We start from the raw sequence: 18,483 nt of genomic DNA on the forward strand, positions 1-18,483 counted from the left end.
AATTGCTCAGTTTGTCTCTTGATTTCCGTTCACCCAGCCCAAATGTGTCATCATCATCACCATCACCATCACCACCACCACCACCATTGAGAGTTCCATCCGCAAGTTGTTCCCAATTTATTGGGCATCCCACTGGAGTGATTTATAACGATTTCCCTTCGTGTAATCAGGCAATACCCATGCAAAATCTCACACATTTGTCATAAAATGTGGAAAATTTCCTAGAAAGCCCAAAAAAACCCACGCCTACATATGTATGTATTTATGTGTATATTCCATAATTATATGCCTTATTTCCGTTGGCCCCAAAAAACCATGTCCATGGGGGCCCTGAAAATGTTCCACGTTTCGGGAATTTTATTTACATGTTCAAAACGTGACGAAAATTAAAATTGAATTCAATTTATTTCAATACTAAATTATGTTTAATTTCGGTTGGGTTTTTTAGTGAATGAAGTCATAATTTGTTTGACGAAAGGCATAAAAAGTTAACAAGTTATCAAGTCAATGATTTAAATACAGAAGAAGAATATATATTAGATTTAAATATCTATTAAACAATTTTAATTGAATATATTTTTGTGACTAGAGTTAAGTCAAATTTCAAAATATATATAATTGTTTAATAATTCAGCTTTAATTATCCTCTTTCCCCTAATCCCTCTCCATTCATATTTTCTATATATTTCCCCCACTCTTAAAGCAATTACAGTTTGTAAAAAAAACTTTTAAAGCCTCTCTGCCTTTGAGTCAATGACTTTTACAACAAAAAAAGTTTTTTAATTTAATTATGCGCACACACATACATACTTAGACACAAAACTACTTTTTAGCTTTGGCTCGGGTTCAGTGAAAAGAACACACAAAGTGAAAATTTTGTGCAACAGCTGGAAATCTAAGGGAAGTTGGGCTCGAAGCCGGGGAAAAGGAAAGGAAAGGCGAAAAGGTGGGCCAGGAGTTGCTTTTTATTTAATAAATATTTTTTCTCTTTTGCCAGTTGAGAGCACAGAAAGTATTTATGACTTTGCTGCTCGTTGGATGAGTTAACATCAAAAGGCAGGAAAGTAAAGTAAAAAAATATTAAACCGAGGGAAAACAACGGCCTCTCTTTGTGAATGTTGAGCAAAAGTCAAATATAATCCGCAAATGAAAATGAAATTCAATTTGCCAACACAAGTCATGTTGAAACAATTGGAAAAGGCAACAAAAAACCAAAGGAAAATATTCGACGTTCAAATGTTTGCTCTGTTTTAATTGAAAGTCAACTAAGAGTTGAAAGTTGCCTTTCAATATGTCGTTTGCTTACCCAATGCAAATCCGTTGGGAAAATCATCTCGATTTCAACGAGATAAAATATTTAAAATAATCCGCAAATAGTCCAAGGCTTGACTCGTTTGAGAAGCATTTAACAATGAAATCCTTTCAAGAGTTTGTCGTTTTTTTTCGTTTGATTTTCGACTGAGACCGCAGTGGTTAAGATCAGCCCGTACCGCACCGACATCCATTGACGACTATTCAAAAATTCTGTTGAGCAAAGATTTTCACGACAGAGTCCGCCTAAACATTTATTTTGTTTTTTTTTTTTCCCCATCACATATGGCGAAAACAAGCCCAGTTCACGGGTCCGTCCCGTCCCGTCGTCGACGCTGTGTGTTCTACACATGCTCGTGAGCACATGCAAAAAGTATCTGAGTGTCTGTGGCCGAGTATCTGTATCTCTGTATCCGAGCATTCGAGTATCTGTTGCGGCGCATTGTCGTCTGCCGTGACGTGACACACATGTGGGCAATTCTAAGCAGGCAGCAGCCAGCAGCAGGCAGGCCATGAAGATTTTCGCTGTTGCTGTTCTTGTTTTGGCCAAACATGTGCCTACGGTTTTTGGCTTTTATGGTTTATGTGTTAATAAGGCGACCTTCATGACCAAAGAGCTGAGATTTTTCTACGCTTCTCGAAGTCATCGTTGCTTGCCAAACGCAACATTTTTTTTTGGCTGGCGATGTGGCAATGGGCGTGGTAAATGAATAAAGAATGGCTTTTTTATCTGCTTTGCCACATCAAAGATGTGTAGTATTTACGGTCAAGTTTCTCAAGAATTCATTTGTGCCAGGCATTAATTCAAAGGAAACTAAAGGAGTCTAATTAAGAATGATTCTGATTAAGTATAGTGAGGAAAATTTGCTAGAGTTTTTGAGGAGAAATAAATCCTAACAAAATGTTGAGACATTTAATTACAATTCAGTGGTTAATTTTGGTCTAACAATTTAAGGAACATGGTTTTAGTTTGGAATTATAAAGCAGAAGTAGTATCTAAACCTATTTAATCCTATCCTATTATTATCTTAGCTGCCAGAAGAAGAACCTACTTGGTCAGAGGTCTAACATTTATACCTAAAGTCTTTTATACCATAATACAATTAAGAGTATTATCTTGTATGTTATTATAAGATGGTTTCAAAGTACATATCTCCTTTGATAAGGACAAAAAATAATCACATTTTTTATGGTTTTATGGTTACCTTTCCCCTTAAGCCTCTTCCCCTGCAGCAGTCATAACTCACCTTCTCCTCAAGCATTTCGCCACATCGACCTTCATCCGACTCCGAGGTACCCTTCAGCCTACCCAAAAATATAAATTTTTTCATTTTTCGGGCCCTGTCTGTCTGACATTCTTGACTCAGAATGGCAAGCTGCGTTCCATTACATTTCGTTTCGTTTCCTTTTTGAATGGCCTGCTGCTGCACACACATAGGACTTGTCTTTTCAAAATGCATTTGGCAACGGGAAATGGAAAATGGGAACTGCCTCAGTGGGGAGGCTGGTCATAGACAATTTCAAACCCAAAAAAAATAAAAAAGAACCTACAAACGCGGCATGTTCGCACGATAAAAAACGAAGAGATCCTGCCGTGCAACAACAAGAAATGAATAAGAGAGCAGAAAACCAAAACAAGAATTTCAGTTGTTCTTGTGGTTTCTCAGAAATTCATCATCATCAAGTTTATCATCATCATCTTTGGCATCATGTTTGATGTGGCCCTGGCCCAGGAGGCGTCGTTGGGTCTGCCAAAAAAAAAAAAAATAAAACTAAATGAAATAAACCTAGAGTGCCATGTGTGTGTGCAAAAAAGGGAAACGAGAACAGGAACCAAGGCGTAGCACAAGGCGAGACCGCCCTTGAACTTGGGCCAGGAAGTGTTGGCCCATTGCCTGTCAGTCTGAATGCTCAATCTCTTTGATCGTCTCGAGTTAGGGTATTCTTAGGGTGCCATTAAAATTAAGATTGAAGTGCTTTTGCTATAGTGGAAGACAACTCAGAGCCTTGATTCTATAATTTATTAAAATAAATTAGATATTATCAAGTGGTTACTTAAAATTTGAAAGTTTTTTAAACTTCTCTTAAGAATTCTTTTGAAAATATTTTCTGCTGATGTAGGGTACCTCACAGTCAGAACAATCGTGGTGGCCCTTGTCATATTTTTAAAAATTCTATGCATATTTTTGCAACCTTTCTATCTCACTCTATGTGCTAACTTCCCTCTCACTCTGTGAACGATGGCGTCATGCGGGCTCGATAAAAAATCATGCGGTTTTTTATTTTCTTTTTTTTTTGACAGCTTCACGGGAGCCTCCAGAGACTGCAATTGATGGCGGACCCTCGGCAGGAGCAGGAACTAGCTTCAAATGTTCCTGTCTATCTTATGTGTAGTATCTATTAGCCGCAACTATGTAAGGTCACGCCTAGCTTGATGCCGCCCCCTAAAAAAGCATCTTACATGCTGTTACCAGTCAACTTTGTATCTAAGTATCTCAGTGTGTGAGTATCTAAGTATCTTTGTATCTAGATTCTAGAGAGTGTGAGACTTGCTGTTGTTGTTGTGGCTGCTGCCTCTCGCCGTGCCTGATTATGACATTTAACATGAACACGTAGCGAGTGCAGCACATGCGAGCGACAGCCCTGGTATTTTCTGTATTCTTTTGGTATTTCTGTATTTCACAGCATGACACGCCTGCCAGAGAGCAAAACTCAAGAAAACTGCAATCCAGCGAATTTTTCGCAATTCTTTTCCGTCACATTGTTGAGTTTTTCTACATACAGAAAAAAATGTGTAACCTCTTGAGATGAAATTGATGGTATTGTCATGGAAATCTTTGGAACTAAAGTATATTTTTTAAATTTTAGATAAATATGTTTGAGGTACGAATGCATTTCAACATATTGAAACAATATATCTTAATCAAATTCAATGAAATTTTCTTCGGTGTAACATTCTTTTTGGCCTCAAAGTTGCCAACATTTGATGTGCACTTAGCAGGAAAATTAAACTTCCTATTCATAACTGCCTTAGGAGCTGGCAGGCAATTGACAGGAGAATAGGTTTATAAAGCTTAGATCTTGCCTGAAATTCATCGGAGTTATTGGGTAGACAGAACTCACCTGCAAAGAAAAAACATTTAAATAAATTATTAATAATGAAAAAATAGATTAAGCCATTAACATAATTAAAGAAAGTGGAAAGCCATATCCCTAAAATAACTCCACTAGAGAGAAGCTAAGAAACACAATATATAAACGATTCAATGGAATCACTGACTGTTAATCAGGGGATTATAAAGCTTAGAAAAGCCTAGAAGCTTAAAAAAATAATTACGGAAAAAGTTGTATACATGACAAGGTGGAATTTCGTATTGATTTCCATTCAAGTTCGATATGCTGCTGATTCCCATAAATCTCTTTTGTCTGGAGTTCTAATTCCGTCCACCTGCAAGGCCAGCTTATGCACTTTGTAGTAATGTTATAAATCTTAAAAATAAAACAAAAAACAACTAAAGTTGCTTAAAAATGTATATTGATAAATATGTACATTCACAGCCCGGCTCGAAAACAAGTTCTATTAAACAAAATCGAGTTGGGCCACAGACCAGTCAAGTGTGCCAACGACTTACATATTTGTCACTAGAGCTGTTTTGTTTTGTATTTTTTTATTGGTATTTTATGGATCGAGTGTGGGCGAGCGAGCGTTCGTTCTCGCCTGGCTAAGGTCAGGCGTTCACCAGTGCGTATGAGTAATAATTTCTTAATTGTCGCATTAAACAATTAACGGGAGGCTGTACACTCTATAAATACGAGCCATAAGTCTCCGGCACTATTCCCAGAGCGCTTTTCAAGTGCAGTAATCTCTTTTGTTTGCACAAAAATATTTTCTCTTGTTATTTCGGGACTTATTTTTCGCTCGGTTCGCTGCCTTTAATTGTTTATGTAAATTAGAATTTTGTATTTTTATTTTTGTGGCGGTTTACTGATGAGCAATTTAAGTACACACGACGAGGAAGTGAATGTGCGCAGTGGCAGAAACGAAGGAAAGCTGGGTGAATGAGTGAATCTTTTGGCTACTTTTAGCGCGCTTTGCACACACTGATTCAGTTGGCAAACAAAGGTGTGAAGTACATTAGCCAGCCGGTACTAACGAGCGCTGTCCAGGCTAAGAGGCTCGGCCAAGTCGCCAACTAAATTTGAATATCGATGACTGACTCGAACAACCCTTTGCCATCAAATTGGCAGCTGCTCGACCGACAGGCTTATATGTACATCATTCATCTTCATACGATGTGTCCGCCGGCCTCTGCCTCCCCTTCCTGCTTCCGTTTCCTGTCCCCTCAAATTAGCCGTCAGTTAGCCAACTTTCAGTACTCGCTTTTGTCATTGTACTGGCCCCCCTCCTGGGTTGATTGAGAGAGCTGACAAGAGTCATCTTAGGCAGGGCCTGTTGCCAGGTCGGCCATCTCCCTTGCCCCCTCGGCATCATCGTCTCTACACCTGTCCATCCATCATGTTTTCGGCCAGCTCTCGACGCTCAGGTTCAATGCTTCAATTAAATTCGCTGTCAATCATTTTTCGAGTCTAACACTTTTTGTGTCTTCGAAGAAGGCAAAAAAAAGATCGTGAGCAATTTTATGACTTGTTTTGATTAGGCAAAGATAAATGAAAGGTGTCTGTGGCTTATTTTGATTTTCACTTATTTGATTTTGGACTGAAAGGGTGTGAAAAGCTTTTCAGAGGTTAACTTGGAATTCAAAAGTAGTTTGCAGTAGTTGCATTTTTGTATGAGAATGAGTTCCCTTCCTTAATTTATTTAAAACTCAAAGCATGACAGAGTAAAGTCCAAGTTATTCTCTTATTTCCATACGCATTCAAACTCAGTTATCATCTCTTACAATGGCTATTCTAATTTCAAACCAGATTTCCGTCTCTTTGTGTCTGTTGATCTTGAAACTTAGCCCCTTCATTTATCATCGATTTACACCTTTGTCGCTGAGTTTGTCGCCTGCCTCTCGATCTGCCGCCGCCTACTTCCCGATCCGATTCCCCGATTCCGATCTGGATTCCAATCTTTCCGCCAGACAAAAGACACAGTGTTTGGCGTGCCGTGAGAACTGTGCCAGGTGAATAATGTGCCTCACCTCACCGCTGCTCGCTCGGCCATTGTCAAACAGGGAAACTCGACGGTGAAGGCACTGCTTTACCTATTTTCTTGTGCAATTATTTATAATAGCGCCCGGTTTCAGGCATTAATGCTCGGCCAGCCCGTTGCCACGATGCAGGTAGAACTCCTCCGCAGACATTGTCTCGGGTCCCGAGTTCATTAAGGGTAATGCATGCCAAAAAAAAGAGGGAGGGAGGCGTAACACACACCCACACAGAGGAAGAGGAGACACTCTGTCTGAAAAGCATACACACGACCAGAGGAGACCGGCGCTCTCCCTATGTGTATCTGCGTATCTATGGGATGACGGCGGCGTCCTTAATGAACGCCTGTCGCCTAGCACCTGCTGCAGTTCTTAAGAAAATGTTCTCCCATTTGTTTCGGAACGAAGCCCGTATCCTGCAGGCAGGGAACTGAACTGCTTGTAAATAATTAAATTGCACCGAGTCCTGGACAGTAATGGGTTATTGATTTTTCTTTAAAGGAGTTGAAAGTTCAGCTGTCAGGTGGGAATATTGATCTAATAAAGGGTAGGACTGAGTTATGTATATATATTTACAATTTGTATTATAAAAATGGTTTAAAGGGGCCTAGGAATATCATTTTAATATCTTTATAAACAATTTAAAATCAATTAAAAATAGGTTCTGTTCACAAGTCCCCTGACTTATTCTGTTATTCTTTGACGGTGGTCTCATCCACTCAAGCGCCTCCTTGGGGTTTCCCTTTAAGACCTCCTAACTTCCGCCAATCAAAGCCATACTACTTGCACTCCAGGAACATGTACATATTTATATATGTTTTCCCATCCCTTCTCATGCCCGAACAGAAGTCGTACATGTGTTTCTGGCGCTTTTGTTTTTACCGCCTGTCACATATGTCATAAGCAAAGTAAAGAAGTCTCATATTTCCCGGCATTCGCTTATTAGCGTAGGTACTCGAAGGACCCCGGGTGCCTACAAAGGGCAAGGCTGTGTTTGTGTGGGAAACCTATACCATGGCTACAACTGGTGCAACTACCCCGCGCCCCGCCTCTTTTATGACGTGCTAATGGGCGGTAAATATTTTGTAAGCTCCATTGATTTTCAACAAGAGGGAAAGGGAAGCAAAGAAATATCTCTCTCAAGTGGGTCATGTAAAACGAAGAAGCCAAAGAATGATAAATGTTTCGAGACAGGCAGTAATATTTTCCCATAAAAAAGTAGCTACAGCTCAATGGCTCCCATATATCCAAACAAACACTCACTTCCTGGTTCATAAATTGGCAATCCGACGCCCAACCTGCTCTTAATTTAGCCACCTTATATGGCCACACAAATTAATAATTAATACAGACAATATTTTTAGTAAAACTCGTTGGTTTTCCGCCAAAATGAAAATGAAAAACTGGTCAGCCAGTGAGTGACATTAGCGAAAACAACTTTGGCAACCCCACTCCTATGCCCGAGAGTGAAATCTTGGCTAGGAAAGCAAGCAAGTGGCTGGAACATGTGGCTCAGGAGATTTACCAACAATGAGGCATCATCATCATTAACCGAGGCGGCGGTCTTTTGTCATTTTTATCACACAAAAGGAGCAGATCCAAGCAGAAGTTTATGATAAATGAAATTCTTGGCCAAAACTTTTGTTGTTGTTCGCAGAAAAGGGAAAACGGAAAATGAGCGCAGACAAGACAGGCTCTATCATTATTGTAATTTTCCAACAAAACACTGGCTAGCACGCACATTGGACTGCGGCCAGGAACTTGGCATTTGGTCTTTGCTTTTTTGGCCAGCTGACCAACAGACACCATGTGTGATTGATTGTAATTGAGGCTCGGCTGGTAAAAGTTGTAGCTGTTGGCCCCTGGCCGGGTGTCAATGTCAAGAGTAAAGTGGAATTGGTCCACACATACTTGACACTTTTGTGTGTGATAAAAGCACAAAGAAACTGGGGATTTTGCCATTAGTCAGCGAATCTAGAATAACAAATTTGTTGTTACGTCAATTGGAAAATTTCAGAACAAAAGATGTAAGGGGAAAGCGAATTAAAGTGTTTTTTTTTTTTGGGGTTTTAACCCAATTACATTTCTAGTTCTAGTAATAACCCCGGCTTAGTTGACCCTCTTCACAGCATTTAAAGCGAAATGTAGACTCATCTAATTAACACAGAAAGCGGTGTAAAGCCCGGCAAAACTAAATAAATAAAAAATAATTTATACTGGCCGTCAAGGCCCAAGCTGTGCTTGGTTTTCTTTTCGTTGGAGCTGCCAGCAATTTCACTTGCGAAAGCGCGTCGCCGAGAAAATCCACAGAGTTGAATTGAAGTTGAGTTCGGAGTTTTTGAGGGCCATTTCGTAATGGTTGGCGGCGGCGAGTGAGAAGCTCAAATGCACATTAACACGTTTCCAAATGGGTTCAAAGACATTGCCAAATTATGAAATGAAATCAAGACAAAACAAAGTCTTGGGAAAGTTTCGGTATCTGGAAATGTGTCAGAGTGCCAGTGCCAGAAAATTATGAATGAAATCAAGGGGTACAATCTTCAAAGTGAAGTCGAAACAAAGCCAAATTAGAGTTGTATCTTCAACTACTTGAACAAGTTTAAGGGAGTGGCTGTCTAGTACTCCCACTGAAAATTCGAGTCTTATGCAACTTTCAACGGCCTGTCATTTGCTTTGCTGTAATTATTATTAAAGTCAATGGCTGTCGCCAGACTTCAGTTTGTTTTTATTTTTTGTATCTCTGAAAGATGCGTCTCAGTTGGAAATTTCTCCGGGTTTTGCGCGAAATGGAGCTACAACTTAGTTGTTTTGTTTTCATCAGTAATTAAAATGCGCCATAAGCGTGAATTTTAATTAATTTAATTGTTCAACAAAAAATAAAACGAAAATTTAAACGTTTAAGGAAAAATTCAAGCGGCATTCCGAGTAGGATGAACTCTGTGTGCAGAAAATGTATCTTGATAACTTTGTTAACTTTTTTAAAGAAATGTTAAAATGATATTTGATATTAAATATATTAATTTAGTAAGAAAACTATATGAACTATTCAGCAAAAGTAGGCAGACGTCTTGCTTATTTGGGAAAAAATGCACTTGGTCATTGTCGTATCTCTAGAATGTGGCACAGAGTACGTATCTGCCTACGTCTCTTGGCTAATTGATGGCTCGCCGGTTTGCTCGCAGCAATTAGTTATAGTTCCCGCCACAAAATGGCATTTCCCCGGCTAAGCCAAGCGAAAGTATCTCGTTTTTGTCACTGGCATTATTTAGCTTTTTTATTTGCCATAAATTTCCATAAGACGTTGAGCAGCTTACTCACTCAGCTCATCGTTGTCTGCCTCGGCGACAAGTGAATCACCAGATGATCTGCTACGACTACAAGTATATATATACGCAAATGGATCTACGTACGAGTATCTGGGTATCTGAAGTTCGCGGGCAAACAACTGACGCAAGTTCATTCAAGAAATTTCTGCTTATTACGAATTAAAAATATATTTTTACGCTGCTGCTTTTGCCAAATTGTTTCGGATACGTGATTTGTATGCAAATTGCAACTTTTTAAAACTGAATTTCGCGCGACCACAGAAATAAACTGTGTATCTGATGGATGCAAATTACTGTATCGCTGATGCTGGGTGACATTGCCAAGCGTTTTTCATGTTCAAACATAAAAATTAAAATGCCTGCGGTATGTATTTATGGTTTCTCCCGCTTCCCCCCCTCTTTCTCTTTAGCTGCTGTTGTTGTGGTCTTCCGGAGTGAATAAATTTCATTAATGTGGCCAATCGTAAAGTGGCCAAATAGTCGAGTTGACTTGCTCCGTCCGATAGGTCAGTTCATCGTTAAATTTATGTTTTGAATCCGGTGCCATTGTTTACTGTCTCGCTGTTGTTATTTTTATACATTTCTCGTTTTATTAACGGTTCTCCTTAACACATGGTTTGGGGGCCTTTAACACAATCAAATCGTTGTTTGGGTTAAGCAATTTTTATTGAAATTAATTTGGGAGTGGGAAAAGTCGACAGAAATATATGTTGTGGTTCAGTGTTTAATAGATTTTAACTGAGATTTAATAGGGGCTATTTATAGGAAGACGTTTTGTGATCAAGTAAACTGAGCAGCATCCAATTTTTTTGTACAGAAAAATTAGAAAATGAGCTTTAAACTATTTTGTATTATTTTTCTGTGCTTTTGTAAATAGTTTTCTAAGGATTCTTCTCAAGATTCCTTAAATTTATATAATTAAAACCCCAAATACTATAAGTACCTTAATTTAGCTGCTCTTTGAATATATAAAAAAAACCAAAGCTTCAAAGTTGAAATGCCTCCAATGTAAACTAATTACCATCCCCCACTCTCATCTCCAACCGATGCCAGGCTAGATTTTCCATTGGAAACTGTCAAAATGTATATTTTCCCACTTGACTTTCACATTTCAGCGCCATCAAGAGACTGTCAACACTCGTCTCAATTCCCCTTTCAAACCAACTCACCCCAAGGCCCCCTCTCACTCTCAATTGTCGTTTATTTTTTGTTAACCGCCCAAGGGGGGGATGGGGCCACTAAAAGTGTCATTCTTCATTTAAAGAGCTAATTTCTATGGTTTTTGCGAAATCATTGGGCAGAGTGGATTTATTTAGGTAAAAAAAAAAAAACCAAAAATACTTTCGGGCTTGACATTTGGCATTAAAGTTAAGTGGTCTGCCACCGAAAACTGTTGCAATCGCTCAAAAGTGAACCATTTAAAAGTTTTGTCATTGATGTCGGAAAAGTGGCTGTGATTTGGTGGAAATTTGGAAAGAAGAAGCTGGGATTTGTAGAGAAGAAAACCTCATTGTGCTTGTGTAAATAATATAAAAAAAAGAGAGGAGTATATTTTATCTTTAATCAGCCAAGTAATTTAAGTAATGCTTTAACAGCTCGTAACTTTAAATTATTATGGATGGGGATTTAAAAGAAAATATCACAAAAATGCAACATATTTTTTTTAACAAGAAAGTCTTTTCTGGGTATCTCTCATGGTCGCGGCCCTCGACTAAAGCGTTCTTTTCTTGTTCTAACTAATTTAAAAGGGCGCATGTCGGGCCATTTAGAGCCATTGTTCTTTTTGGCTCGTCCTCGCTCTGCACTTTTCCCCCACATTTTCCTACATTTTCCTACATTTTCCAGCATTTGCCTGGCCTTTTTCTCTTCAGACTTCAACAAGCCGCACTAATGAGCGTCATGGCATGCATAATGCAAACCCCACAGCGCACCACCCAACGCCCACCACAAGTAACATAATCGCCGCTGTCAAGTGCAGCGCGTCGCATGGGCCAGGAGAAAGATACAAAGATACACTCGTACCGAGAGATACTTCCTTGTCCAAGTGGGCAAAGCCAAGGCGAGTTCCACAGTCGAGTGCGCACACACCAAACTAATGACGATATCAAATTACACGCGAAGCGAGCGGAGCAGCTGGAAAATTTGCATGACACACTTAGGCCAAGTTACTGGAGCTGGGAGTGCTGGTGGCTTGGCTTAAATCCTCAGTTGTCCACAACTTTGGCTTTTGGCTGGCACTTTGTCAATGAGTTGTTAGCCATGGCATTTTCTCCTCGGCCATGGCAATTTCTAAAAACGCCAGCCGAGCCAGCAACTTTTGTGCAGAAAATGAAAGTAATTTGCAAAAGCCACGAATCGTCTTCTTTAATCAACACAAAAAGATCGTGTGCTGCGTGGACCATCAATGGAAGATGTGTTGCAAGTTACAGGGAGAGAAATTATCTAGATGAATTTTTACAGATGAAGATTATCCGAATTGTAAATTCAAATACATCTTAAACACATTTTTTCGGAACCTTCAATTATTTTTCAACACAAAGATATATGTTTAGCTATTATTTCAATATTAATTATATTTTAAAATATTTCTCTTTGTGCATTTCGTCTAGCATGTGAAAGTAGTCGAGGGTCGCAGCGGATCGAATCGAGACAGATCGAAGCTGTGCTGGAGTCTTTGAGTCGCAACGAAAGTGTGTCCAAAGACCAGACTGGATGGCTAATGAAATTACCGGCGACTTGGCTCAGTTGGCTTCCTTGCTTTAGCCGGTGAATTGGGCCAACTGTTGGCGCTTAATTGAAATGCTGAGGAGTGTGCAGCGACAAGGAGATAAGAATATGACAAATAAGGAAGCCAGTTATAAAACCAGTTTACCGATTTCCCGATTAAGTCTGCCAAATGGTCAAATTACTCAAAGATAAAGTCTCGAATGGGTTTGTTTGTGAAATATGGGAACATTTAAACAGAGTTTATTTATCTTTAAATAAGTGTGCTCAGAATAACTAGGAAACTGCATTGGCAATCTGAATACTTAAGATTACAAGTAAACTAGAGCACTTATAGAACTTTAGAAATAAATTATTAAATACTTATGATGGGAAACCGGAAAATGAAACCTTTAAATGTTCATGCTGTTCATTAAATCGTGAGAAATCTCTGCTGCCCTAACAAGATCTAGTTCTTTCCAAATTATGAGCAGTAAGTAATTGCCCATCAGGGCTCATCAACAGAAGCAGCATTAAATTTCCTCATTTCTCACGATTACTGAAAAGCTTCTGCACTCGAGTGCATCACTCCACATGTGGAGCACCTTCGCGGCTGTATTTTTACCTGAATTTCTTTGCATGTTGGCGAAGGCGAGAAATTAACTTCCTGCATACTTATCGCGGCCCACCCAATTAATCAAAAATCAAAGTACAAAAAAAAAAATCAACTCAACGAGGGGGTGGAGAAAACATTCACGCGATACCTTTTCGGATCTTCGAAGAAAAGTGCATTCCCGGCGATAGCAGCTGAAGTGCTTCCTACTTGGAAGAGTTTGGGATCATTACTCACATCGATAAGGTAATCGGAGAGGCACAGACTCAACTTAAGGTGATTGGGGTATTCTATTTAAGGCTTTCCACTCACTCACGTCACCGGAAGATCAATGCCAAGCGAGCTATGCGATAACTTACCTAGAAATAGAGAAGAAAGGGGAGAAAATAAGTCAATAAATTGCTGGAAAATGAGTCAAGTGCGGGGAAAAAGAGAACTAATAAAGCGGCAGCCAGATCACCAAGCGGAACCAGAACTTATATATACAAAGAGAGAGATATATATGTTAATATTTGTGTGCATTGGCGACATTCAATTGAGTGCGAAAAATTATTTTTACTTTTTTATGGAGGGTTAGCGAACTCTTCCAGCGAGAACGACGCATTAATTACCCCACCAAATGGATGCTAGAGATGGAACCTTATGGCAGCCGATGCAATTAGCGTTCAAATGAAATGATTCAGGGCCCGCAGATGTCTGCGAGGCAGGAAAAGGCTTTTCATCTTTCGTTGTCAGCTTCGATTTGAGATGGATGTATGGGATCTTGGTGTAAACACAGGCCGTCGTACATCGTGCAACACATTGACCCTGAATGGCTGCTGTTTGTGGCAACAAAGCGTGGCATTGTTCGCGCCCCGATGAGAGAGTGGCGTCTGTAATTGGCCTGGGGGCTTCGATCCCCGATGGCGGTTTTCCTAATTAATAGAGGAGAATTTCGAAAGGCGGAAGCGGCTGCCGAGGAGTACGCTCCATTCTACCTGATGGCCTGAAGCCATCTTCTTCGAGCTTACAAGGCCTAATCATAGCCATAAATAACTCTGGTATAATACCCACTGACAGTTGAACATTTTAAATGTCACCTCTAAAGTCGGCCCACAGCCAAAATAAAATTCAATAAATAAATAAAAAACAGAAAAATCAAGACCCGAGACTCGAAATATTTGTCGAGTAATTTTTCCACATTTGGAGCTGGCCTCCCAAAAATGGTTAAACCATTTTTTTGTGTGGCTCTTTAAGCGTTTCCAGCGCGTGGCCAAATAAAAACGCTGAGATCTACTTTAGCCAGAAATTTGTTTAAGCTTTTGGGTTTATTTTTGTGCCACTTGCCGCCAACTTTGGCATTGCAAGCGCACAAAAACCTATCGTTAGAAGCTCTATCTTATCGGTTGCAATTTACAAAGATACAAAGATACACAAATTCTGTGTTTTAATTGCGTCACCAAGAGAGCTAGGGCAGAGGGGAAGTTGTAGGCTCTTTGTAAACTCTTAGGTGATTAAGGTCAGGCCGCTAATTAGCCGGGAAGAGAGACCAATAAACGAAAGTGGGTGAGTTCCCTTTCCCGGGGTGGCTGGGAATTAAGCGCCACCTTAGCGGCTACTTTGAAGTGCCAGTCGGAGAGTGCAGTGGAGCCACAAATTCAATTTCAACGAATCAACACTGGAATAGAGCTGGGTGGAGTCCCGGGGTCCCTCCCATTGTGCACCTCGGGCACATTTCCTCATTTCAATTCCCTCCCTCAAAACTTTACTTTGTTCTTGCTGGCCCGGTCACATATCGATTTCAATTAAATATTTACAAGCGAGTAACATGTGGCTGGCCACAGTTTCAATGCAATTTTTTCCCCTCCAACTGAAGTCATCTAGGTAAACAGAATTAATATCAGTTGAGTTGTGACTGAATACGACTCGGAACGAACGTAGAACTTCAGACTTCACCTGTCGTACACAGAGGGAAAATATTTGATTTTAAATGGTTAATAGTTTATTTCACAAACTGGCTACAATTCGAATCTTTAAGAATCTCTTTTATATAAAAGAATCTTCCTGGGATTTTAGTCTGTTACTTCATTGAAATTTCCATTATTACTTTACTATTTCTTAAGTAGTGACTTTGATTTAGAGTTTATATTTTTAAAAAGGGCTTCTGAATCTTCATTTTCTCGCTGTGCATGAAAAACGGCAAACATTTCTCTGTCACGGCCGAAATGCAACAATGCCAGTGCTCTGGGTTCGTCTGTGGCCGGGACACATTCCTGTGGACAATTGCACACACACGGGTCAACAGAGGTGCAGCAAACCGAAAAAAGAGAGGAATACTGCAAAAGGAATCAAGTGGAAATTCCCAGTACCAAATATCAATAGGCCAGGTTCCATTGTTCTCGATGATCCAGAGGCAGCTGCCAGATTTTAGGGTTTTCATTCCCAATGCCATATTCCCTATTTCCAGTGTCAGTGCCTATCTTGAATCGTCAAATATGTTGGCAATGTTTTCAGAAAAAATACTTCCGCTCTCCCAGGGCCAGATTTTAGTGCTGATTTATATGTGATGTAGTCGCCAGCGGCCATATCCTTATATAGTATAGAAAATATGATTTTCGAGAGAAAAATGGCTTTGAATTGAATTTTATTTTATGTCGCTTTTTACTGCACTCCACTCCAATATATAAATTGCCTTTATATAGATTTTGCTGATGCCGCGACTGCATTATGGGGATATAAGGAGCACCCTCTCCCTATCCTCGCCCTCGCCATCGTCGTCGTCCTTTTCTTTGTCTGCCATTTATCTTTCTGAGGCTGAGAGACGACGTCGGAGTCGGTAGGAAACCTGTTTGCCCTGGAGGCTTTTTCCTTTCTTTGGCCTGCCTTGTCGTTGCCTGGCTCTGCTCTATAAATCGAATCATGTAATAACATAAAAAGAAGGGAATTTGATTGATATCGTTTAGCCATTTTATGTAAGTCAAATGCTCGAACCGCAAAATTTCATTAACTTTTAGCAGCTGCCCGCATATCAAAGAGCAGATGCCATAATTAATAGCCATGTGGAGTTGGTTATTTTTTTTTGCGTTTTTCGCTATGCGGTGTATGTATAGTATATATCGTATATATATATATAGTAGACAGCTGGCCGTTGGCGAAATTATAATTACAACACTTGCGTGTCTGGATTGTTAATCGGGGATCTACGATGAGTTGAACAGGTCCGATGTTCTTTTCTATTTTTTAATTTAATGGTGGTTTGATTTTTGTTCGTTCTTCCTTTTTCTTAGAGTGAAGTTTAATGAGTCTTTTAAGCCTTGTATATTAATGGCTTTATTTATATTCTTTGCCTTGTTTAAGAAGAATTAGTTATGCCAAGTTTTTCTTTTTTATTTTACTCTTAACTACAAATCATTAGGATCTTAATTAGGCTCATTTGTAATAGTTTGTAATTAAAATAAATATTTTTGTAAGGCTTTTAATTTTCTTTATTCTAATATTTTGTTTCCTGTTTTACTATTTCATTAATTGGGAAATCTCCAATTGTTCCAACACCCATTTAAATGACCCACTTGGCAGTCGCTTAGCTGAGATATCGATTCCAATCGCCAGGCCTACATTCACTTATCAATCATAATTTCCCCTTATTCCACTTGTTTTTTCTGCTTTTTTTTATTATAAATGAAGAGCGCAGAGCAACAGCTCTCTAAGCACTCGATAAGTGCTGCGTTTTCCGCCACTTTGTGGCCGCAGAACTGGGCTTTCGGGGGCTTCTTGTTATGGTTTGAAGCTGGTTTCGAGGTTCGTTCTCTTCTCGATTTCGCTGGAGGCCCAAACGAGAGATCTCGCAATGAAATTGAAAATTACAGAGTGTGGCTCGAAAGAAGAAGGCTGCTCCAAGTTGTAACCAGAAAACAGGTTTCACGCTGCGCATGCGCCGGAAAACCCGTCCAGCGATTCGCTCTGCCCCAAAGCCATGCCAAGAAGACAATATAATGGCTCGGAGAGTCTCAGCAGCCGCAGAGCCGTTCAATGGCGCATCAATTATGTTAATGAAGCTTCGAATGTGGCTTGATATTGAACAGAAAAAAGACAACACAGAGTTGTACAGGTTTTTTTTTTTGTTGTTATCTCAAAAATAAAGCGGCCGGCTTCGGTACAGCTTTAGCCGGTTTTCCTTTGTCTCCGGCTCAGTTTTTTTTTAAAGTCTTTTCCCTGTCCACCTAAATGTCAGCTGCCAAACAATGAACGACAAAAATATCCTAAACTGCAATTTACATATGCCGACCTTTGCCTACACCTTCACGCTTTTCAGCTAAGAGACCTGCTCGGATTCTTTTCTCGTCTGGCGGAGCGCTTTGTTTATGTTTCCAGCTTGTCCAAAGATACTGCTTCTGACCCTGAGCTGATTTTCCTCGACGTTTATGACAGCCCCACGTAGCTGACATTAAATAGCTGCTGCTGCTGCTGCTGCTGCTGCCACCCGCTGTAAAAGCTTGTAAATATTTTCTGTAAGCCGCTGGCCAACGTTGCACAAAATGCCATGCAAAATGTCAAGCTGAATTTGTTGCATGGAAATACTTTTATATTGTGTGGTAAAAAAAGAGTATAGTAAAAACAAGTGGGGTGCGTATAAAAAGTGGGGTTGAACTACGGGTTGGAAAATATTTGGAGCATTTTATGGCCAAAAATGGGGCCAAAAGAAGCCTGGAGTCCTGGGGTGAACAGCAAAAACTATATGGCGATTTTTTATTTACTGCTAATTTATATGAGACTTTTTACAGCTTGTTAACTAATAGTGAAATAAGATATATATTTATTGGGATTATCTTTTACCAAGTCAAGTTTGTGGATTTAGTGTTAACAGGAGGAAAGAGGCTACATGTTCTTAAGCTCTTTTCAATATTTGAAAAGCCTTCTTTTTTACTCTCTTAACAACTCATTGTTCTTTCCGCAATCCCCACTGTAGTTCCCTGACATGTTACCCCATCTATGTACATGGCCAACTCCCCTCCATAAAGCTCAACTTGGCATGCACCGTAAAGTTATGCTTACTGATTTCGCGGTGCACTTGTCCCTGCTTTTGCAGGGGGTGAAAACACCCCCATTTTGTGGGGGGGTTGCCTTGGCAAAGTCAATTGCCGACAGTTTGCTATGTCGTTGGTTTATGGAGATTATTATTATTATTATTATGATTATGACTATTGCATTCACATTTTTTTTTGTCCAGCTTTTTATACCGCGTTTAATGCAACGCTGAGCTTACAAGAGTTTTGGATGCATGAAAAGGCTGCCAAGGGAGTAAAAATCAGGGTTGAATATACTTAGCAGGCAAATGCTTAAACTATTGGGTAACAAAACCATTAGCCAAAATACGAAATTATAGTAAATTAGGGCTTAA

The 18,483-nt window shown here is 39.7% G+C and overlaps 1 protein-coding gene across 3 annotated transcripts in view; it reads right to left on the reverse strand.

The window, feature by feature from the left end:
• LOC108082198 (uncharacterized) overlaps nt 1-18,483 on the reverse strand; it is a 42,519-nt gene that overhangs the window by 11,902 nt on the left and 12,134 nt on the right. Inside the window, exon 1 of one of the 3 annotated variants that reach the window (XM_070286973.1) lies at nt 2,559-2,709. The exons of the other annotated variants lie outside the window; for them this stretch is intronic. Coding sequence (XP_070143074.1) covers nt 2,559-2,642 — 84 coding nt within the window. The 5' untranslated portion in view covers nt 2,643-2,709. Of the gene's footprint in view, nt 1-2,558; nt 2,710-18,483 lie in introns of those variants that run through there. 3 annotated transcript variants of the gene reach the window in all.

Source organism: Drosophila kikkawai, chromosome 2L (assembly GCF_030179895.1).
Source record: "Drosophila kikkawai strain 14028-0561.14 chromosome 2L, DkikHiC1v2, whole genome shotgun sequence".
Lineage (NCBI taxonomy): Eukaryota > Metazoa > Arthropoda > Insecta > Diptera > Drosophilidae > Drosophila > Drosophila kikkawai.